The sequence below is a fragment of the Leptonychotes weddellii genome, chromosome 10 (assembly GCF_054177405.1).
Source record: "Leptonychotes weddellii isolate Sample4059 chromosome 10, ASM5417740v2, whole genome shotgun sequence".
NCBI lineage: Eukaryota > Metazoa > Chordata > Mammalia > Carnivora > Phocidae > Leptonychotes > Leptonychotes weddellii.
The window spans coordinates 63,490,431-63,513,849 of NC_138378.1; the positions used below are offsets into that span (position 1 = coordinate 63,490,431).

The window sequence follows — 23,419 nt, forward strand, 5'->3', positions numbered from 1 at the left end:
AAATTTCAATTGGGAAGATTTCTTTTACATTAGTTTTAATTGTGGTAGATACACATAAAATTTACCATCTTAACCATTTTTAAACATACAGTTCAGTGGCATCAGCTGCATCCACATTGCTGTGTGCCCTTCACCATCGCCCATCTGCACAAACTGTCTTGTAAACCATCAATAACTCCCCTTCGCCCCTTCTCCCAGCCCCTGATAACCACCATTCTGTGTCTCCATGAATTTGACTACTCTGGGTAACTCATGTAAGTGCAATCAGACAGTATTTGGGTTTTTTTAAAAAAGATTTATTCATTCATTTTAGAGAGAGTGAGAGAACATGAGCGAGGGGAGGGGCAGGAGGAAAGGGAGAGAGAGAATCTCCAGCAGACTCCCCGTTGAGCACAGAGCCCGATGTGGGGCTCGATTTCAAGACCCTGAGATCACTACCCAAGCTGAAATTAACCAACTGAACCACCCAGGCGCCCCCAGTATTTGTTTTTTGTAACTGATTTATTTCACCTAACATAATGTCAAGATTAATCCGTACTGTAGCGTGGGTCAGAATTTCCTTCCTTTTTAAAGCTGAACAATACTCCACTGTATGTATAGACCACATTTTGTTTATCTAGTCATCCATCAGTGGACACCTGGGTTGCTTCCACCTTTTAGTTATTGTGAATAATGCTCCTATGAACATGGGTGTACTAGACCCTGCTTTTAATTCTTGGGGGGTATAGACCCAGAAGGGGAATTGCTGAATCATATGGTGATTGTATTTTTAATTTTTTTAAGAACCATCATACCATTTTCCATAGTGACTACACCACTTTACATTCTTACCAGCAGAGCACAGCGTTCCAATTTCTCTACATCCTCACCAAAACTTGTTATTTCTGGGGTTTGGGGAGGTCTTTTTTATAGTCACTATCCTTATAGGTATGAAATGGTATCTGACTGTGGTTTTTACTTGCATTTTTGGTATTATTTTTTAATTCTGCAAATGTATGGCACCTGGGTGTCTCAGTCAGTCTGTCTTTGACTCCGGTCCTGATCCCGAAGTTCTGGGATCGAGCCCCGCACTGGGGCTCCCTGCTCAGCGGGGAGCCTGCTTCTCCCTCTCCCTCTGCCATTACCCCTGCTCATGCTCTCTCTTTCTTTCTCCAATAAACAAATAAAATCTTTAAAAAAAAGTTAATTCTGCAAATGTGTAGGCCCTGTGTGTATCACTTAACTATGCTAGGGATATAAAGAGGAGTAAGGCCTAGATAGAAAGAGCAAGATCTTGGCCAGGATCAGTGGGTCGCAATCATGCAGGTGTCCAGGTGACGGCCTATATAGATGGCCCTCTGTGTGGAGCCATCACTTTGCAGGGAGAGAGGCACACCTCACTATTTCCATAATTCTGCCCTAAGCCAGCCTCTGTGGTCCATCGGAGCTCAGGGTGATGGAAAAGGCCCTGGGAGTAAGGAGGCTGAGTCTTTGAAAAGCCTCCTCATCTCTTGTCCTAAGTGGCCCCTTGGGTCAGGTGACAGCATCAGACCAAATGTTTTCTATGGACAGAGAGGAGAATAGAATACTTCTGATTTTCAGGGGGGCGTTATGCCATCCGGAGAATAAGAGCAAGTATGCCCATGGATCTTCCCTGGTTTAACTCCACTGTGATGGCCATGAGACATGTGTCGCATTGGTATGCTTGTGCTCCTGATATCCCAGTTCCCAAAGTGTCTGACCTCAGGAATGTGCCATACTGTCTCAAGACCAACCTAGCTTTTCACGGCAGGGCCTCGAGGGTCTGGCAGGGGTAGAGAGCAGAATTCAGGAGCAGGGATCTGTTTCATTCCTTTGATCTTGTCAAAAATAGTGAATACATTTGCCAGAGCCAGCTGGCTCGTCAGGGGTGGGGGATGGCGCAGTCACCAGCCGCGGCAGCCTTTCGTGTCCATGGCAACCACGGGTCCTAAGAAACCAAAAAGTGCATCAGGCTGTTGCAGGAGTATCAGCTACCCCTGAATGAAAGCTCCTGTACAGAATGCTTGAGAAAGAAAAAAAAATGTGGGGAGAGAGAAAATAAGGGAAGAACATTTTCTAGCTGATATTAGTTCGTTTCTAGAAATATCAGTACTATAAGATTTTTACCAGTGAACACTTTGGGCCGTAATAGAATGCTCTTTGCCATTTTCATTGCAAATGGTCTGATATATTTGGTACATTTAGTATGAATTTTGGAACTGTTCTAACTTGTGAATTATATAGCAACTGGGATGATGGGTATGAATCATTTTGTGGATTCTATAGCTCTATACACCTGCGGGGATTGTGGTTTCCTATACCTGCTTAGTAATGAGGACATCTGGACTTTCCAGTTCTCTTCCTCCTTGTGAGTAGACATTTCTAGTGAATAAAAATTTGGGGATTCTGAAAGAATAGGGTTACTCTTACTAAGGGGCAATTATACGTGGATTATACAGATTTTTTGCTCTTTGCTTCTGTTCTCAGAATATTTCGGTGCTTGTATGACAGAGAAGAAGGCAGCAGAAAAAAAGAGTGGTGACCTAAATATTTTCTCTATGCTTAAAAAAAAAAGTAATAACCTCAGTAAAGAATAGGGTGGGGGCAGGGGGAGGAATCACACCCATAATTCCACTTTCCTAACAAAGAATTGTTGCAATTTTTTAAAATTCCTTCGTATCCTTGGTTGCAAGGAACTCAAACCCACTCAGCTTAAAATTTTTAAAATGATAATGAAGAATGAGCTTATTGGGAAGATACAAGGATAGCTCATAGAATCCAAGAGCAGGAAGCAACGTCTCCTGAGGAACTGTCTTTAGGAACGAACCAGAAAACCAAGCAGGCACTTCTCCCCTCTTCTCTCCTCTCCTGCTCTGAGGCAGCTCAGTTCAGTGTCCACTGCTGTTCTTGGTCTGGTGTCTGTTTTTGGCCCTCTCTCTGCACAGGCAGCTTTCCTTAATTCATTTGCACTTGGTCCACTCAGTCACCCCAAAATGCCACTCTCACTTCCAAAGTCCACATCTTATCCCAGCTAGGCACCCACTGATTGGGTCTCCTAGATTCTGAGTTCCAAGGAAAGAGAATTTGAGTGCCCACTCCCATCTCTGGCCCGGCCCGTCCTGGGTCATTGTCCTCCAGAGGACAAACACGACCACAGGGGTCCAGCCCGAGGTGGGGGGCAGTTCTCAGGGAAGGGGCACGAACTAGGTTGGTACCCCACGGGCATTATGGTGCTGGAGAGCACTTCCGGTGCTTGTCTCTTGTGTTTAGATTTTCTAATAATCTTGCAGTCATAAAGTGCTTCACTGAACTATGCTAATAATTTTAGGGTGTTCTTTAGGTAAAATATTATCTCTGAAACTACTGTGTAAAGTGAATTGTTGGGATTATCTGGGAATTATAATTCTTTGAATTCTCTTAGTATCTCATGGCCAGAAGTCATCTAAAATTAGCCACTGAATCAAAGGCTGTTTTCATTGAATCCTTTAATCCCTTTTCCAGGTCATTTGTTATTTGCACTTCCTCTTGAGAATCCTAAAAAATACTTTGTAGGTCTATTTAGTCATTGGAAAAATATTGATTATTCATTTTCTTATAATACTAAATAGACAAAACTGATTTAACTGCCTTTTTTTTTTTCTTGTTTGTGTATGTTCAGCCATAAATTCAGGGAAATGTGCCCCTTTCTAAGGAAATGTTTTCAGATTCACTTGTTCCTCTCAGCCAAGGTCCCTCATCACCATATTTATTATAACCCAGCAAATTAGAAACAGTTAAGGTTTTCAGTTACAAAATTAGAGAGACTTATTTTTAATCAATCACTGAGAAATAGACCTGCATCTTCAGAAAGTTAGCCAAACCAGCCTGCAGACCCAGGTGGTACCCACCTGAGCATTAAAGAGCATGATAGAAGACACAGAGTTCTTTTTTGATATTACTTTTGCAGGAAGGACATTTCAAGACCACTAGATGTACAGAGTTGTGGGGGAAAAGCGGGGGAAGAAATAGTATGATGTAAATATGCACAGAATTATTTACAGATGAAATATTAGGCCATCTGAGGTTTGCTTCGGAATAATCTGGTGAGGGCCTGAGTGGAGGCTCATGGAATGGGGTTGGGCCATGTGCTAATAACTGTTAGAGCTAAACATTGACTGGGCACATAGGGGTTCTTCGTACTCTTCTTACTTCTATGTGTGTTTGAAATGTCCTGTGATTTAAAAATGCTGAAAAAATATCAGAGTCTGTATCTTTTCAGTCATTTAAATTTCAAGGCATAAAGAATTAGGTGTTAGGAGGAGAATCAGGGTATCTAATCTTCTTCAACATTAATCAAAATGAATCCAAGATTTTAATTTTACATCAGACCAAAAGACCATTTTTGTTCAACACTTTGTTTTGGGAAAATCTTGGATTTCTTTACAAATTTTCAAGTAAGATGGGGGGGGCATTTATAGGTTGTTCTACACATCCTTATCTTCCAGTTTCTAAACTTCAAAGGACAAATTTAGAATTTAGGCCTGGATAAATGTGGATGCTTGCCACAAGGTTCTCACTTCTGATGCCATAGTTCTTGCCAAAGCCGTTTCCTTTTACTGCACGCTTGTGCAACCCGGCAAATGAGCAAAAAATCCTGGTTTTTGTCAAGCTTTTGAAAAATATGTACTTCCTTTGCAACAGAGTAAAACACAGCAGGATTGATGCTAGGAGGGATGTGCAAGGCCACATTAAAAGGGATGAGGTCCACATTAACAACCTCCTGGTGGCTTCGGGGCCTGCACCATGCCATGCAATCGCCTTTACATGCACTTCTGGAGAATTTACCATTTATTTGCTCAATTTATGAGAATGATTCAAATGAATCAGAATAGTTGCAACCGTGCTTATCTCTTTACAATAGAAAGATAAATGCAGATGTGAATTGTCTTTCTGCTTCATTCTCTCATACCAGGAAAATTACTGCAGGTTAATTCGGGTGCCAAAGAACAACTCTTTTTTGAAGCTCCAAGAGGCAAACGGCATATAATAAGACCTTCAGAGGTAATAGTCCTACACAGAGCTTTTTAAAAAGTGTTTTGTGAAGATGTAATATGTGCATTTTAAATAAAAACCTGTCACTTATTATCCACCAGTATGGGTTATATTCAGTGTACCTTTAAGCTTGCTCGCGTCTTAAATCTGACTGCTTCATCGGGTTCCCTACGTTCTGAGGACCTATGGATTCCCGGGGCTGCTGATGTGGCATCATGCGTTCGTGCAGTCGGCCTTCAGCTCCATTTCCCTCTGCTGGAAGACACCGACTAAGCTAACAGCTTGGATGCCACATAGTACTTCTTCCATTGGACACACCCTGTCCTTTTGCGCACAGCTTTCTGTGAACATAAATTGCTGAAACATGCTTTCTCACTCTTTACTATTTATTATAGTAATACCTTCTGCAACAACAGTGAGAGAAATTACTTTTCAAAACAAAACCTATCTACAACCTGACCATCCATTTGTATCAAACTGTTTCCCTTCTCCCTGTTTTCCTAATGTCCTTGGCCACTTAACGTCATTTTTTAATTGTTGAAATCAAAGCCTATATACAGTTTTTGAATCCATGACCTAATGCCATCCTAAAGGCTCGGCTGCTCTTGTGGGCAAGTGGCTCTCTCAGGGTCTGTGCTAACGCGGATGGCCAGAAGGTAATTGCCTGATAGAGCACTAAGGACCTCCGCTTAGCCCCAGGAGGCAATTTATTTGCTATGTAACCTTTGAAGAAAGAAAAGGAAATCTTGCTTCTTTAGAGGGAAAGGGGTCAGAGGATACACGGCTGAGGGACAGGCATCTGCCTCTCTCTGCCTGCAGTTTGCCGGTAATAGAAACTATCCCATGGTTGCAAAGTGCCCCCAGGGACCCTGGGACATGGGCCCATTCACAATGTTTTCGTGGTTTCTAAAAGAAGTACAAAGGCATTACGTAGGAAACAGAAGTTGTTATAGATGATGACATCGTATTCATGGAAATTGTTTACTGATCAATTGCTCTCACTCCCAGATCCCAATTTATTTCTCTCTGATCAGTTGCTGTTTTAACTTTTTAAAAGAAATTTCTGTAGCCTTGAGTAAGAGATATTTTAACTTATGTCATTTGTTCACTGGATACTTGGTGAATGTGCCGGGCCCTTCATGTGCCTGTATTTTTGTCTGCAGAAGTGCCTTGTGTGATGGTTGTCAGTCTCCTTTTACAGAGAGGGAGATGAAAGCTCCAGGAGGGTAAGAACCGTGGAGCTGTGGTCCCAGTCTTGAGGGGTCCATGTGTGACTCGGCAGCTAGACCACGGGTCCTCTTGAATTTCTCCTGTGTAGTTAAGCATCATTTTACACCACTGCATCTGTATTTTCCCTTCATGTTCTGGTGCCCCAAAATAGGTATACTGAAATAAAATCCAGTCTAACCAAGTGGTAGAGGGGGAGTGATGCCAACTTGGGACCGATGAGCACTTACTATGTATAAGAAGAGTAGGCACAAGAGGGAAGTTCGTGTTACGAGGCTTCTTGCAATGCCAGGCTCGGGCTGTGAAGAGCTCACTTGTCACTCTGCGGTACACGGTTGGTATCCCAGAGGCTGCTCTCTGGTGCCGCTGTCTGGGGAGGCCATCCAGCTGATGTTTCCACGCCTGGGCCTCTCTGGGCTTGCCACCTCAGGGCACCAGAGAGGCAGCTCAGCATTTCCTTTACCAGCATTGTCAGGCCCTTCAGCTGCATATGAAGGGTTTGGGAAATCCTCTTTCCACAAAAGATTTAAAAAAAAAAAAAAAAAAACCAGCCACAGTGAAACTAATGCAAAGCTTGCTGAGCAAATTGTGAAGTACAGCAAATATTAAAATATCTATTTAAATCCTCCTGCTGCAGTCCGGTGCAGTTAAAGCCGCACTAAACTAGGAGGCCAGCTCTCTCGAGCTCGCTTCCCCTCTGCTCCTAAGCCGGCTGTGCTGGACGTGGCTCGCCTCTGTGGGCTTCAGTTCCTTCCCCTGGAAAATCATGATGGTAATGACACATCTGCCCGAGGTGAGGTGCTGTGGAAAAGACCCTTTGAGGACCCTTCTTCCATCTAAGTTCCAGGATTTTTTAACAAGTTTACCCCCTTGGGGTTTTGCGAGTTACAGGGGGTCATTCTTAATGTTCCATTTTAAATGCATTTTCCAAAGCTTCCAACAAATGAGATATTTGCTTGGGGACCACAGTGCCCAGATCTGGCCAAGGGTGAGCTGCTGGGGTAACCACAGGATGAGCCCTAAATACTGAGGTCAGGGAAAGTGGCACAAAGGGCGCTGGCCCTGGGGATGGACAGGAGGGTCTCAGAAATGGAATCTAGAACCTGGAAGGGAGTCAGTGGCCAGAAAGCCTGCTTGTAGAACCAGCAGGAATGGTTCCCTTCTTTTCCTGCGAAGGCCAGTTTAAGCCACCTCAAGTCACCTCAGTCCGCGGTCCTGCCCGAGGCACCCCGAATCACTAGGGCCAGCGCAGCTTTTTGGTTCCAGTTCTGCATGGGTCCAGAAGGGACACAGAACGTGAAATGAGGAGAAATTTAAGTAACTAAAACACATTCAACACCTCCCCACGTTGTGACTAAAACCCTAGCTCCATCTTTATCTTGCCGTTTCTCTGTAATGCTAAGGGATAATAGATCAAATAGGAAAGTCTAATACACAGTGTGGTTACTGTTGTTTATTTTAAAAAGGAAAGCCTAGATTATATCAGGATTGGACCTATACAAATTTTAAGTCTTCTGTCCATGAATTTCAGACAAAATAGTTTTAAAGGATAAAATACATATTCATGGCAATGCAATATGAACAGTCCTTCAGATTTTTAAGATAGTCTCTGTGCTAGCTGCAGAATCTTAGTACTCATTCCTTCTAGAAAGCAGCCCTTCAAAACAAAAGTTGTATCTGTGACTTTTTAAAATAGTTTGTTAACTGATCAGCCCAAGTGATCAATGTAGCTCAGTGGTTCTCACTTGGCAGCAATTTTGCCCCCTCCCCCAGAGACATTTGCCAATGTCTGAGGACAACTTGGGGAGGGGGACTACTGGCATCCAGGGGGTAGAAGACAGGGATGCTGCTAAAATACTACCGTGCACAGGACAGCCCCTGACAACAGAGAATCATCCGGCCTAAAATGTTATAGTGCTGAGACTGAGAAACCCTGATCCAGCTTATGGATTCAATGATGGTAAATATCTAGGAAAGAACTAAAAAACTTTCTTACTCTCTGGTTTCCACAATTCTGAAATGTTGATTCTATCTGTAGAAAAATATATGGCTATCTGACTGTAGTGTTTATTAAGATAATGCAGATGCCACTCAGAAAATGCAGCTTAGAACTTCCGCACCTCAGATCACAACACAAATGCCTGATGTTGGTGAAGTCGTCAGTTAGAACGACTCCGCTTCGTATCGTTTCTTTTAAAAGAAAAACAGATGACACGGCATAAGGAAGACGGTCAGTGGTATTGTAATTGGGCTGGATGGTAACAGATGGGAGCTACACTCATACTGAGCAGAACTCAATGGACACATAGACTTGTCCAGTCACCGTGCTGTACACTGGGAACTAATGTAACGTTGCACACCAACTGTGACTGCTTCCATTAAAAAAGATCTCTAGGTTGTGCAAAAGTATGTTAACTTTCTTTCCTTCTTTTTAAGATCGAGAAAATTGAGTGGGACACATGGACGTGCGTCCTGGGGCCCACCTGCGAGGGCATCTGGCCCGCGCATAGTGACGTGACTGAGGTCAATGCGGCCAGTCTTACCAAAGACTGTTCCCTCCTAGCAACTGGAGATGATTTTGGCTTTGTTAAGCTTTTCTCCTATCCCGTCAAGGTAATACTGCATGTTTATTATATATACTTGCTCAGTCTCATTAATAACTTATAATCTATGTATTGTATCTAAGTGGATTTTTAAATATTGAAGGCATAAGCAGTCAGTAATGTCATCAGCAGCCCTCTTGTTATGAATGTTATCTAAACACCTCATGACTTATTTACTATAGAAATCTGATTCTCATGGTATCGAATTCTTCCTTGAAAGGCCTTCAGTGGCCATTAAATCCAACATCTCACCAACTGCAAAGGAGGAATTTCTTTACAATGTCTTGGACCAGTGTCTTTCCAACACGTACTAGCATACTTCCAGAGAGGAGGGATTTACTACCTCACAAAGCAGCCCAATTCATTATTAAATAGTTCAGTTGTCAAAATGTTCTGCTCTATACAGAGCGGAAATTTCTTTTCTTTAGCCAAAGTTCTGCCTTCTGAACCATCACCAAATAACTGCGGTCCTCTAACGGTCTTCGTGTGGAGGAAGATAGTATTTGACTCCCCGAAATCTCATTTTCTCCTGCCTAAATGTGTCCGGTTCTTCAGCCATTTCCCACAGGACGTGGTTTCCAGCTGCCCCTGCCTTTGAGCACACTCCATGTTATCAGTTCCATTCCAGACTCTTTCAGCTGAAATGGAATTCACCACTTCAGATGTTGACCAGCTCAGGCTCAGTGGGACTCTTACCTTCTTTTGATTTTGTATTTGGATTAAATCAAACTAAAATGGCACCAACTCTGTGGGCTGACACACTATGCAACTGAATCATAGATTTCATTCTAAAAAAAAAAAATGTTTAGGTTATCCCTCATATGAACACAATTGATTTTCTAAAATTTGAGTACAGAACTTTATATTTGTACCCAAATGAGATTTATCTTACTACACCTTGTTGTTCTAACCTGTCAACATCTTTTAAATACCTTTTCAAAATACTTACTTTCCTTTCCAGCCTCACGTTATCTTCTCATTTCACAAGTGGATGTTTTCAATCATGGGGAGAAAAAAAAAAAAAGGCTAGAACAACCAAGTGGCAGGAGCCCCATTCATTTTGATATTCTGTTTATTAGTGTACACATTGAGTTCGAGTTCCTCAATCATAGACGTTTACATTTACCTGACTATGCTATCACTGAGCTCACATTTCTATCTCTAGTCCAATGACACATCATTAATGACTTGGAAAATATCTTGCTACAAGCCACATGGCCTATGTCTCTGATATCCTTAATCTCTCCTTCTAATAAACCAGTCAGTAAAAGATGCAGTTCACAGTGAACCCCTATCGCTGCTTAGTAATCATTACTTCCTTTTCCAAGTGTTTATTGACCTTTTGTGTAATAATTCACCTTAGAATTTTCCAGGGATTACATCAACTCATGAATCAATATTTGCCAGAGTCTACATGTTTTCCCTTTTGAATACAGGAACCTTTTTATGTTGGATGCCACCTTTCCTGGTTTCTAAACTTCCCAGCTGTTACTGACCTGACTTCTGTGGTCACATTGGAAGGACCTGTACTCAGGCACACAGCTCTCTTTTGCCCTTTCTAGTTTGAAGAGCATTCTCTTTATAGAGGAGATAAGTAAATCTGCTTTCTGTTGCTATTAAATCATCTCATCTAAGAAGTGTTCCTGACTTTGGGCTATTTTTTTTCTACCCCTAAATATATCTTTATGTTCCTTTTCACTTGTCTTGGGTTTTGACTTCAGCATTCCTGAAAGTATATTAAAGTTGTCTGTGCAAGACTTTTGTATTCATCCCCAGTTATCTACTCCTCTGTCATGTGTACACTTAATCACACCTGTTCCCTTGGCAGCAACGTGGGTTTCTTTAGATGCCTTCCTCTTTGATTCTACATTTGTTAAATCCTGTCAGACTATTATTTTTGTAGTTTTTTTGTAAGATACACTTCTGATGTATGTCCCATGTTCCCTTCATCATCCATCCCAAATTCCAAAGCCACCTGGTAGCCTTCCCCCAATGATTCATGACTTCACCACCACCTACCAGTCCCCGCCTTCGTATTTGATCAGAGTTCAGTACTTTGTAGCACTTTTCCTTCCTACTTCTACATTTTTTGAAATGAGTTTGCTCACGGGACAAGTAAAAAGTTAGTGATACCCTGGTTTTAGTAGACAGGTTGGGGCAGATCTTTAGATAGCTGAAATCCCCACGGTACCACCACATCATGTTCCTGAGCTAGATTCATTGTTGTTCCTGGGAATTCATCATCCACATCCCCATTCTGCCCACATGGGCTGCCTATAGCAGAAATTTCAAGCTGTGTTCCTCCAACTCCCAGAGTTCCAAGGAGGTTCCTCAAGGACAACCCCAAGCAACAAGATAGGGGCCAACTGAAGGGGCTCTGGGGCCCCACCCCTGCTTTCGCCAGAGTCGCTCTCTGTTTTGTATCTTATGCATTGAGTTTCTGTGTAAGATTTTCTTCCAATGTTTTGTTATGAAAATGTTCAAGCATATAGATAAGGCAAAAGAATGATATAGTGAACCCCTGGAACCCCACCACCTAGAGTCTGTATATAATTCAAAGTAAGTTGTAGATATCAGGGTACTTACCCCTAAATGTTTCAACATGCCTATCATTACCTATTGTTCAATATTTGCTTATGGTGTTTTTTAATTAAATTTACATATAGTTGAAATACACAAAAATTTTTTTTTAAAGATTCTATTTATTTATTTGTCAGAGAGAACACAAGCAGGGGGAGCTGCAGGCAGAGGGAGAAGCAGGTTCCCCGCTGAGCAAGGAGCCAGATGTGGGACTTGATCCCAGGACCCTGGGATCATGACCTGAGTCAAAGGCAGACGCTTAACCAACTGAGCCACCCAGGCACCCCTTAAGGTGCCCCTTAAGGCCTTTTGATGAACATTGACAAATACATACACCTACATGATCCAAACACCTATCAAGATATCACTATTATCAGCCCTGAAGTTTCTTCATGCTAACTTCTGAGTCAAGCCCCCCCCCTACCCCCCCACTTCTATTCTCACATGAGAAGACTATTCCATTGTTTTTCACCATAGATAAGTTTTACCTGTTCCAGAACTTCATATAAATGGAATGATCAAGGGGCACCTGGGTGGCTCAGTCATTAAGCATCTGCCTTGGGCTCAGGTCATAATCTCAGGGTCCTGGGAAAGAGCTCCACATTGGGTTCCCTGCTCGGCAGGAAGCCTGCTTCTCCCTCTCCCACTCCCCCGCTTGTGTTCCTGTTCTCGCTATCTCTGTCTCTGTCAAATAAATAAATAAAATCTTAAAAAAAAATAAAATAAATGGAATGATCAAGTAGGTACTGTTTTGTATCTGGCTTCTTTCATTCAGACAATGTTTCTGAGATTCCTCCTTGCTGTTCTGTGTAATAATAGTCTGTTCCTTTTTATAGCTGAATGGAATTCCATTGTATGGATAGAACAGAGTTTGTTTATCCACACAGCTATCAATGGGCACATACTTTTCAAGTGTTTGGTTGAAATAAAGCTGCTATCAACATTTTTTGGATGAATCTTTGTGGACGTGATTTCTCCCTCTTATGTAAATATATAGGAGTGGAATTTCTGGGTCATAGGGGGAAGTGCATGTTTAACTTTTTAAGAAACTGCCAAACCTTTTCCAAAGTGATTGTATCATTTTACATTCTCATAGAGAAGGTAAGAGAGTTCCAGTTGCCAACATTCAGTGTTGTCCAACTTGTAAAATTTAGCTATCCCGGGAGCAGATAATGTGATCTCACTGTGTTTGTCATTTATGTTTCCCTGATGACTAATGATACTAAGCACTTCTTTGTTTCCTTATTGACCATTTGTGAAGTGTTTGTAGAAATCTTTTATCCACGATGTTAAGTTGGATTGTTTCTTTTTACTCTTGAGTTCTACTATGTAAGATCTGATTGAAGAAACAGTTTCATAATTTAAAAGCATTTGAAAACCCCTGGTCAGTATAAACTACTTTGATAGTATCACTTCTCTTCCTCTTTTTTGTCTTAATCTGATTTTTCTGGCACACTTTCGCTCCTAAATATGTTGACCCAAGCTGATGAATATTTCTAGCTGTATAGTCATACTCCTCCAGTGCTCTGAGTCTGTGGGACAAAGTTCTCCATCTGTTAAGGACTGAATGTTTGCTTCCCCACCAAAATTCATATATTGAAGCCCTACCTTCCAATGTGACTGTATATACAGAGAGGGAATTTACAGAAATAATTAAGGTTAAATGAGAGCATAAGGCTGGGGTTCTGATCCAGTAGGATTAGTGTTCTTGTAAGAAGAGACACCAAAGAGCTCACTCTCTCTCTCCATGCACACACACACTGAGGAAAGGCCATAAGCACACTTGCTGTGTTCTCATAGGTGGTGTGTCCAAGCCAGGAAGGGAGCTCTCACCAGGAACCATATCGGCTGACACCTTGATCTTAAACTTTCCAGCCTCTTCGCATAACCGTGAGAGATGAATTTCTTTTGTTCAAGCCCCCTCCCCCGGAGGTGGTATCTTGTTAGAACAGCCCTACCCCATTAAGACACCATCCCAACTGCAGTATCCTAGCATTGAGTTCCATGTCATCGGGTCTTAATGAGATCCCTTCACCACACAGCAATCTCTTTGCCCAAAGTCCAAGTTCCATTTGTTAGACTCTAATGTCAGGTCGTCTTCTTGACTCTTTTTCTTGTTCTCCTTTCCTAGGAGTGACTTGGCCTATCTTCCAGGCAGTTTTCTTTCAATGACTAATACGTGCTCTTACATATTCAGTTTTACAGTTTAAAATCTTCTTGATGAGGTATTAGTCCCCTTATTTCTAGCCTCCCTGGAATAAACTCTTCTTGCCCAGAGTCCCTCCATTTTTCTAGTACCTTAAATCGTGTAGCAGAAACCCCAGCTCTCTCCTTGGATGCCATCTGTATAGCTGGCCAACCGTTCCCTTAAGCCTCCATTCCCTTCCACTCTACCAGCGAGGCTAAAATACACCATGTCATTTATATTTCTAAAACCCACCCTTACGTTCTCGAGTCTCCTTCTCGGAAAACCAAAGGCTCTAGAGAATTGTTCTTCTGAGAGGAACTTTGTCCATTAAGTGTTACAGGCAGAGAAACTCTATGTGAAATGTTGTGAATCTGGGGAGAGGGTACATCGCTTTCATCAAACTCTCAGGAATTTCTCACCGAACAGCAGTTGACATCCAGTCCTGTGGGGACATATTCCAGATTCTCTGTTCTGTCACGACTCAGGGGAAGAGGCAAGTTGTGGTAGTGAGTCCTGATGAGTGATACACAAATGCGTGGTTTGACGTGGTGACCCAGAAGGACAGCTCATCGGACCAGCTCTGCCAGGTCTTCAGGAGGCTCCTTTCATAAGCCCTCAGGGAGCCACCAAACATCCCTGCTGGCCTGTTCCTCCTGGGGGAGCAGCTAGTTTCCTGGAAATGTCTAGTAACTGCAAATTCCCTTTATTGTTCCATGGAGCAGTGATCTTGCTTCATATTCTGAGAATCTTTAATCCCCCTCTGCTGCAAGAATCTCAGCTTTGTTAAATTGTTTTAGTGGCTCAGAACTTTTTCCTCTTTTTCCTCTGTCACTTTCTTTCCCTCTGCAACCTGATTATGATCCCCTTAGAATATTTTTTCTCCTGAACCTTTCTTTTTGGATTTCTTCTTTCATCCTGTCTAGCAACTGTATATCCCATTATATAAGTAGGGGTATGGAGCAGCATTCCTCAGGCTCTTTTTCTTTGTCCACCTCAAGAAATAAGCTTGTATGTGTAGTAGATACAGTGGGTAGGTTCCTGCTTCCAACTGGGAGACCAGCAGGACACACGGCTGCAGCCACTATAGCTGGCCTCTTTGCTCCCATGACCTCACATAGAACTATGTGAATAGTGGTTTCCCTTGGAAATCCTTATTTTCAATGCTAGAAAATGTGCCTATTTTCTGGCAACTAGTGGCTCTGGAAGGCTGCCTGGAAATATGGCCTGCCTGTCTGCTTCCCTAATCTTTCTACACTCAGTATTCTGTTGAGGAGTGGGCATTTCCACTCCGCTGTCAGGTAGGGGTCTGCCCGATACAGAGAGATCTTGACTAAGAGTATTTCAGAGTCATACACTCTGCTGCACCTGTCTCCTGCCATGTGTCTGTGCTGGTTTCAGGTTCCTTAGCATGCCAGTCCTAAAACCCTCTGGAAGCTTCTTCTGTTACTGAGACCAGTTTCCATCGGGGACACCGATGGCCCTCTCACAACCTCAGAAAAAGCGTGCAGCTTCCCACATCGGTCAGGGTATTCTCTGGTTGTTGCTGAGAGGATGGAAAAACTCTCCCTCTTTAAATGGCTCTCGCTGGAGCTGTTTTTGCCAGGCCGTGGCTCATGAGCCAAAAATGGAAGCTGGTTTCTGGTGGCAGCTTCGGCTTCCACCACATGTCAGGACTGCCCAGTGTGAGCAGCCGACTCATATTCCACCCTCATCCTTCCCCACCTGGGATGAACGTTGTGTGGCCTGGGTGTGCAACTCTGAAGAGCTTTCCGTAATCCCTCATAAGTTGGGCTCTTTTATTTGGTTATGCTTGTTGAAAAGGAGCTTACTTTGTTTTAAAACCAATTATTTGAGTGTTGCCAGTGAAAACTGTTTACAGTATCCGTGGCAGAAACTGCTGTGTTCATTTTAAATCTTACTTTAGGCCCCAGGATTATAAGCGGTCCCTTGCTCTTCTGTCCTAGCCTGGGCTGTGATACAAAAGCCACTATGGGAGATGACTGTGAAGACACTTCTGAACTCAAATGTCAGCCAGACTAACCATCAGGAGTTTACACTAGAGACCCGTGGAGAATGTACATTTAATATTTGAGAGAAACAAATAAGCTTTGTACACTTCATTAGGCTCCCAGAAGTAGGGTCTGTAGTCTAACGTTTCGTTCCTTCCTTCACAAACTACATACTGAGGACCCATGATGAGCCAGGTAATGTTTTAGGGAAAAAAGAGACTGAGTGCCTGCCCTCATGGAGCTTACACTCTAAAAAAACAGAGGGAAGTTGCTGCTTAGATCGACTGCTTAATTTGTATCCACTAGAAGCCACTCTGGAAAAGAACATGGAGGAAGTAGTCTGGAGACAGGAGTAATGAGACTCTGGATGGGGTGCTCACGGGTTTCTGGCTTTACAGGGCCAGCATGCAAGATTCAAGAAGTATGTGGGGCACAGCGCGCACGTCACCAATGTGAGGTGGCTGCACAGCGACTCTGTGCTGCTCACGGTTGGCGGTGCCGACACCGCCTTGATGATCTGGACAAGGGAGTTTGTGGGGACCCAAGAGAGCAAACTGGTGGATAGCGAGGAGTCGGACACAGACGCGGAAGAGGACGGAGGTGAGTGAGCCCCACCTGCCGCAAGCCGGCTGCCCTTCCCGCACATTCCCCCCCTCCCCCACATTCTCCCTTCCCACTGCCAACCAACTCCACGCCCCTGTTCCTTTCCATTGTTTGAGGCTATGACAGTGACGTTGCTAGAGAGAAGGCCATTGATTACACCACCAAGATCTATGCAGTGAGCATCAGGGAGATGGAAGGCACCAAACCACACCAGCAGCTGAAAGAAGTTTCGGTGGAAGAAAGGTATGGTGTCGCCAGGTTTGTTTGCATTTACTACATCTGATGACAAGAAACTGATTTCAACAAGAGTTCATTTTCTTTGCCTTCAGAGTTGCTACCTCAGCTAGTCTTTTGTGTATATGCACAGAGTCTTAACCTGCATACATGGGGAAAATCGCCCATGGCCCCTTGATATGTGGCAAAGGGTGGGTTACACTTTGCGGAAGTTGGTTGTGGAATATGACTTGAGTAGACGTGAGATCTGGTTGAACCAGGTTTCCCCTTGCCCAGAAAGGATGTCAGGATAGCCACACACTGTCTGGAATGTGATGGCTAACAGGAGACATGCTGATTAGAGGGGTAGGAGGGTGGGAGGGCTTCTAAGGTCCTGGAGGAGTATTTGTGGGTCATGAAAAATAATCCTCTGTTCTTACCAGAGTCTGTGCATTACACTGTATCACTTGGCATACCTTCTCTCATTGTGTCTTCACCTGCCCAAGATTGTTCAGGTGGGTTTGGTGAGTCCAGACCTAACCAATTTGTTTTTGCCACCTCGGGATCCTTATATAGAGAGTTTCAGATGTCATTTTAGGCCTTTCTGATGTGCTGTTATGAGTATTGATAAGGGCAATAGCCAAATACTTAGGCACTTTTAAGAAAAAAGCTCCCAGTTACTACAATTTCTTAATTTACCATATTCATACTAGGAAGGATAAATACTCACTAAAACTCTAACATCTGAAGAGAATTTAATGGATCACAAAAATGTTTTAAGAATTCTCTGTGGGTTCTTTATAATGACATGGGGTTCGGTGTTCACAAGTACCCTTGTCCCACTATAATTAATGAGATTCAAGTTGGTTTTTTTGCATTCAGTGTGGCTTTCTGCCTAATAATAATTATTTCAAAAATTTGATCTATCACTTCTTAAAATTAGGTGGGAATGTAAATATAAAGAAATATTTCTCCCTCCTGCTTCAGTTCATTGCTAGATGAGCTTGATAAACAGTGGGGGTGCTATACACAAACAGATGGAATCTGCTGCAAAAATCCCTAATTCATCGCTGACATTTTTGTTAGATGTCACTGTGAAGATTCAGAGTTCTCTTTTGCTTAAAAAAAAATTAGAGATTTTTCTGCAGTAGTCTATAAATTATGGTTTATCTTCTTGCAACATGGTTTTTCTAGAGGCCACGAAGAGAAAATAATTTTTAAGGGCCTACTACTTAGAATAAAGAAAGAAAAGAATCATATGTACATAAGTGCCTTAATAAACCTCACCCTTAAACAATCCACCCTTAGAAACATTTGGCCTAAATTAAACATTCTTTTGGGAGAAAAATTACTCAACCTTTCCAATGTCACATAACATTATGAAATGAGTTGACTTGGCTATTATTCCAAGGTTGTTTCTGGCTGATGTCTACAACCCAGTGCTTCATCATGTTGAGACTTAGGCCGGCCACTAAGATTTAGAAATCTAAGCAAATTCCCAATTCCAAACACTGCAGTTGGTTTCTAACCTAAACTGAGGCTCATCTGAACTTCCCCTTGTAGACAGCATCTGATCTGCAGAAGAGAGAAGGGCGCACCAGACAAGGCAGGATGTTCAAAGACTTTGTGAAAAAGCAGGATGAGAGAAGGAAAGTGGGGTGGGGAGGACTTTTGCAATAAGCTAGGCAAATACCTCACCTGAGTCCTCACCTGGGATAAGAAACGGGCTCTGTGGGCTCCAGCATCCCAAGCAGAAGAGAGAGAGGCAGAGACAGAAATGCTGGGGACCTCAGACAAGAAGAGTCTAGGGTCAGGCAGCACCTGGCTTCTCCCTGCCAGTATTCAGGACTGTCAGCCCTGATACTCTTCCCTCTGGCCCTTCAAACCCTCCTGATTGGAGAGACAGAGGCTCTTCTTGACCTGCCCTTCGTTGTTCCCTCCCAGGCATACCTCTAGATACCTGGGTGCCTTTTCTAAACACCTGGGCCAAGACATGCCCCCCAGTAAGACTAATGGGAGACAAACACTGGAAAATTACAAGAGGTGTGAGCTCAGAACAGCCTCTCACTCAGTGCAAGGACTTGTTTTGCCTTTTACCAGTGTTTCAGAAAATTCTACTTCCGGTTTACATCCTTTTCCACTTTAGAACAGTGAAATGAGCACAGGATCCATCATATTGATAATAGTGCCTTGCAGACAGCTGCACATTATGTACCAGTTAGTTTTTAAGCAACTGCATCTCTAATTCCTCACATTTCAGATAGTCCTAGATTGGTTCTAATTAGACTCAGTTACTTGATTTTAAAAGAGCTGCGAGGCTTCAGATTGTGCTTCTTTGTACAATTTCTAACACACCGTGAGTTTTGATTCTTCAACAGTCACCTGATCTTTAGTTCCAATCTCTTGAGAAGTGGGAAATTGGAGAGAAATTTGTAATTGCTCTCAAAAGAATACTGAGTTACACCTACCAAATATGTAATCCCTTCCAAGTGTTTACCAAGTATCGTGGTCTCCCACTTCAGCTTTGCTCTAGCACGCTGGGATGCCTTGCCTCTTTCATCTAGCCACACCGGTCTAGCCAGTACCCAACCTTGGGTGAACTCTTGGGCAATCCTGTTGCTCACCTGCAGTGTGTGGCATGTGGCTGAGGAAAGTCAGGTCTGGGGAACCTGTGCCTTTCGACCTCATCTGCATATTTAGGGCTGCCCCATAGTGCTCTTCTTCATCCTCTGCTGACTTCAGTTCTGGTCTTAAAGCAACCTTTCCAAAGCCCTCCTGCCTCTCACGTTCCCACCTCCACCCTGACACACCCTCTTGCTTTCAACTTCTGGTGTCATTCCTACTTTGCCGTGTTTTCTCAATATTATGGCTGTTTCATCCACCTGCAAACTTAAAGTTATTACTTAATAAATACTTTAAATGTCGGTTCTTTTTCAGAAAAGAAAAAAACTGGAGGGGAAGCATGGTTTTCAGAGCAATTTAAGATACAAAACGCCTACCATCATCACAGCACAAGAGAGAGTACCAAAATACTGTGTTCTCACTTCAGTAAAAACAGTTCTGAACTCATCAGGAGAAAAGCCCTGAAATTTGCTCAGCACCAGATTACTAGAGTTGCCTATAAAATTAAGAAGTTTCTTTCACCACTTTACCAAGTTCACACCAAGTTGATATGTCATTTTCTAATTTATAAGGTACGACTTTCAGTTTCAGGGAGGTCACCTAGCCCAAACTGCCCTAAGCGAAAGGAACCTATTGGCTGACAAATCTGAAAATCCAGGGATAGGGTGACTTCAGGTGTCCCATGATAGGGAAACTCAAATCTTGCTATTCTCTCTCCATATCTCAGTTCTGCTTTCTCTCAGTTATTGCAATTCAAGTAGCAAAATGACTACAGTGCCTGGACCTTAGAGCCCAGCAGGAAAGAACTACCTCTGATTGACAAGTCCTTGCAAATGTTTTATGATGTACTATTGGCTCTGGTGGGTCACATGACCACCCTTGAACCAGTCACTGGTGATCTGTAAACTATGAGCCTTTTATTGACTGTTCAAGTAAGTAATTATATGCCACCCATAGACTAGTAGTGTAATCACCTCCACCAGAAGTGAAAGTGCAAGGTGATTAACAAAATTTGATTTTAAGCTTTATTTATTTATTTGACACGGGATGGGGGGGAAGAGAGAGCAAGCACAAGCAGGGGGAACGGCAGGTAGAGGGAGAAGCAGGCTCCCTGCTGAGAAAGGAGCCCGATGTGGGGCTCTATCGGAGGACCCTGGGATCACAACCCAAGCCGAAGGCAGCCACTTAACCAACTGAGCCACCCAGGTGCCCCCAAAATTTGATTTCTATATGAACCCAAAGCAGGACAGGTCTACTGCCCTCCGCCTTTTTTTTGGTCATATACACACTCTTAAAATGCTCCACTTTAAGCTCTCCCACATAAATGATTGGAAACACAGTTAGCCCCTCCCCAAAGAGTTTCAATCAGTTACTGTGTCCAGCCCCACATCCAGGATCTCAGGGAGCTATGAAGTCTTCTCATCCAGGTCCAGATAAAGTTCTTCATAGTCCTGTGACTGATGATAATGTTGACCACCCTAACATGCCAAATAGACAGTGGTAAAGAGAGGACAGAATGAGGATAGTTTTTTAAACTGCCACTTGGAAGGAGAGAGAGTGAGACACAATACATAGTGCTCTCTGGTCCACGTCCATATCATCCCCTGCTGGCTGGGACAGTCATAGACTCCTGCTCTTGCCACGTGCTTGTTTTGCACAACTAAATAGTAATACGAATGTTAGAAGAGGTCAACAGTCAGAGGATGTAAAGGTTGTGTTTGTTATGACGAAAGATACACCAAGTGAAAACACAGAGTAGGAGGTAACACACTATCTTCTAAAAGAACCAACTTCCCCTAGTCTTTCAAATTCCTCCTGGAACATAACCGATGCCCCTGTGGGGTAAGGATTCTACCAGGCACCAGAAACTCCCTTGTCATTCCCATAGAACTGAATCCTCCCCTCCCACCCCACCCTGCCCAGAACTCCTCCTGGACTCTTCCAGAAACTCTGGTTCTGTGCTTGGCTACTCCCCAGATGACCATGACCAGTGCACGCAGTAAGACAGGGAGGAAAGGTCAACATTAAGAGACATCACCCAGAAGGCCCAAGCTTTAGGTGGATCTAATTCCATTTTTGATCCTTTACCCTCTGGCCTAAGAGTTGGCATTCATAGCATCAACTTAGCAGGAAAAGGACTTTGGACATTTCAGACTGATAACTACCTGGATACTCAAAGTCAGTCATATCAGTGAAACAAATTACTGTTTTCTTTTGAAAAATCCATTAAATCATTTTTCATTCTTTTTGTCTTCATATTTTGATGATAAACTCAGCACTGGTTAATTGGTTACTGTTGGTATATATTCCTTTTTAAAAGCATAGTTCTTGTTTGTCTCTTGAGGTAATAGTATAACATTTTTAGGTGCAGCCGATTCTGATGGTGCTATTGTTATCATTGTTTAATGTTTAAATTGTCACCGTGTAGTCTTCAGCAGACCTTTCTTTGGGTTGGTATCTGTGGCTTTTTCACAGTACCATCATGTACTTCTGAAATTGTCCTTGTTTTTGACAAGAGGTTGGTCCCATACTCATCATTGATTTTCCTGTGCCAGCATGGAATCTGGTTTCTGTGAGTGCACACTAGTTCCCCATAACTCCTGGAGGTGGCTTAAATTGTTGTAGACCTAAAATAGAAAAGAAAAAAAAAAACAACTTTTTTTAAGATCATGAGGTAAACTGATACTTTAAATTTAACTCTTTTTTTTTTTTGCCTTGTTTTAATAGGACATTTGTTATGCTTCAATGCACCATATTATATATATTGTATTTCTAAAGATTACATTGGATCATGTTGTGTAAAAGATGAGAAAGCTTTCTTTTCCTTTTCTGGTTTTGATTCTTGGCTCGAGCTCTCTGAAATTGGCTTCAAAGAATGTAAAAATATAGGGCACCTATTATCTTAGATAGAATTTCTTAGAATTAGTGCACCGTGAGAGGTATAACCTAAGTCTTTCGGGTGTGACCTGAGCTCTCTGTCAGTTGTGGCCCCAGCAGGAAAGAAAGAGTGCTCTGAAAAGGAAGTAATTTGGGGAGAGTTTAATGAAAGGACTAGTCACAAAGGTGTGGGCAGGGTTAAGAGAAACAATAGCGATGGGGTAGCCGCTCCACCACTCTTGTGTTCAGAGGTTGGTGGGGGGAAGCTATTGCCAGATGTGGGGAGCATTAGCTGTGGGAGCAGACTGCCTTACAGGAGCTGAGACCCGAGGGAGAAGGTTAAAGGGCACCGACCTCAGTCCCAGCAAGGAGCTCTCCAGGGAATAAATTCCCCAGTTGCATTCTCCTCTGACCCTCTCATCTTCCTTTTTCTTTCTTTTTTTTTTTTAAATATTTTATTTATTTGACAGAGAGAGAGATAGCGAGAGCAGGAACACAAGCAGAGGGAGTGGGAGAGGGAGAAGCAGGCTTCCTGCCGAGCAGGGAGCCCGATGTGGGACTCGATCCCGGGACTCCGGGATCATGACCTGAGCCGAAGGCAGACGCTTAACGACTGAGCCACCCAGGCGCCTGACCCTCTCATCTTCCACTGATGCCCCTCTCAAGCTGAAGCCAGTTAGAGCTGAAGGGTCGTCAAAGGCCAGCCCTGGAGGGCTCAGAGCAGGAGGAGAGAAGGGTGGAGCGTAGACATGGAGGGGTGGAAAATATCCTGCTCATGCTCCTTTCATGTTTTTTTTTCTAATGGAAACTAGTATTATTATCACAGAAAAGAGCTTCTGGCCATTTTGTTGAACAGTAATTCCTATAATTTATAAATGCTTTTGAATATATACAGTCATTTCAAGATACCAGTAAATACAACCAAATCAGTATCAAGAATTATTAGAGACATTTAAAGCTCTACCTAATTTTAAATGGATCAGTTTTGATGAGCCATAGTTTTACACCCCTGTCTAGGGATGTCAGAATTAACTTGTAGAAAACATTAGTACACTGAGAATGGTCACTTTTTAAAATTGATTATTTTTACTCACATTACATTTTTATATTCTCACATATCTTTAAAAATAACATGTGAACATCTTTGGCCCATCTCCAGAGGTTTTTATTTTCACATTAAGAAAAAGAACAAATTAGAAACTTACAGCGCTACAAGTATCTAGTGCCAATATCCAATTTTTGTATGGATTAAATACCCGTGCAATCCCAATTTTGGGTATGAGGTAAGTGCATGATCGCAATACAGGTGGATCACAAAGACATCTTTTTCATAACTTATAGATAGGATCTATAATATCTCCAAATGTGGCATGTGGTCTGTTAATAAGATCCAAATGAGCTGACCAGCCATTGGTCTCTCAAGTTTCACGTGATTGGGCCATGGTTCCTAGTTGATTTTGAAATGT

The 23,419-nt window shown here is 42.7% G+C and overlaps 1 protein-coding gene across 2 annotated transcripts in view; it reads left to right on the forward strand.

The window, feature by feature from the left end:
* EML6 (EMAP like 6) overlaps positions 1 to 23,419 on the forward strand; it is a 261,695-nt gene that overhangs the window by 202,967 nt on the left and 35,309 nt on the right. For both annotated transcript variants that reach the window (XR_014148895.1, XM_081832019.1), the window contains exons 24-27: positions 4,952 to 5,040; positions 8,695 to 8,871; positions 16,037 to 16,238; positions 16,358 to 16,484. Coding sequence is in view for 1 of the 2 variants with exons in the window: in XM_081832019.1 (XP_081688145.1) it covers positions 4,952 to 5,040; positions 8,695 to 8,871; positions 16,037 to 16,238; positions 16,358 to 16,484 (595 nt within the window). In the remaining variant the exon portion in view is untranslated. The remainder of the gene's footprint in view (positions 1 to 4,951; positions 5,041 to 8,694; positions 8,872 to 16,036; positions 16,239 to 16,357; positions 16,485 to 23,419) is intronic.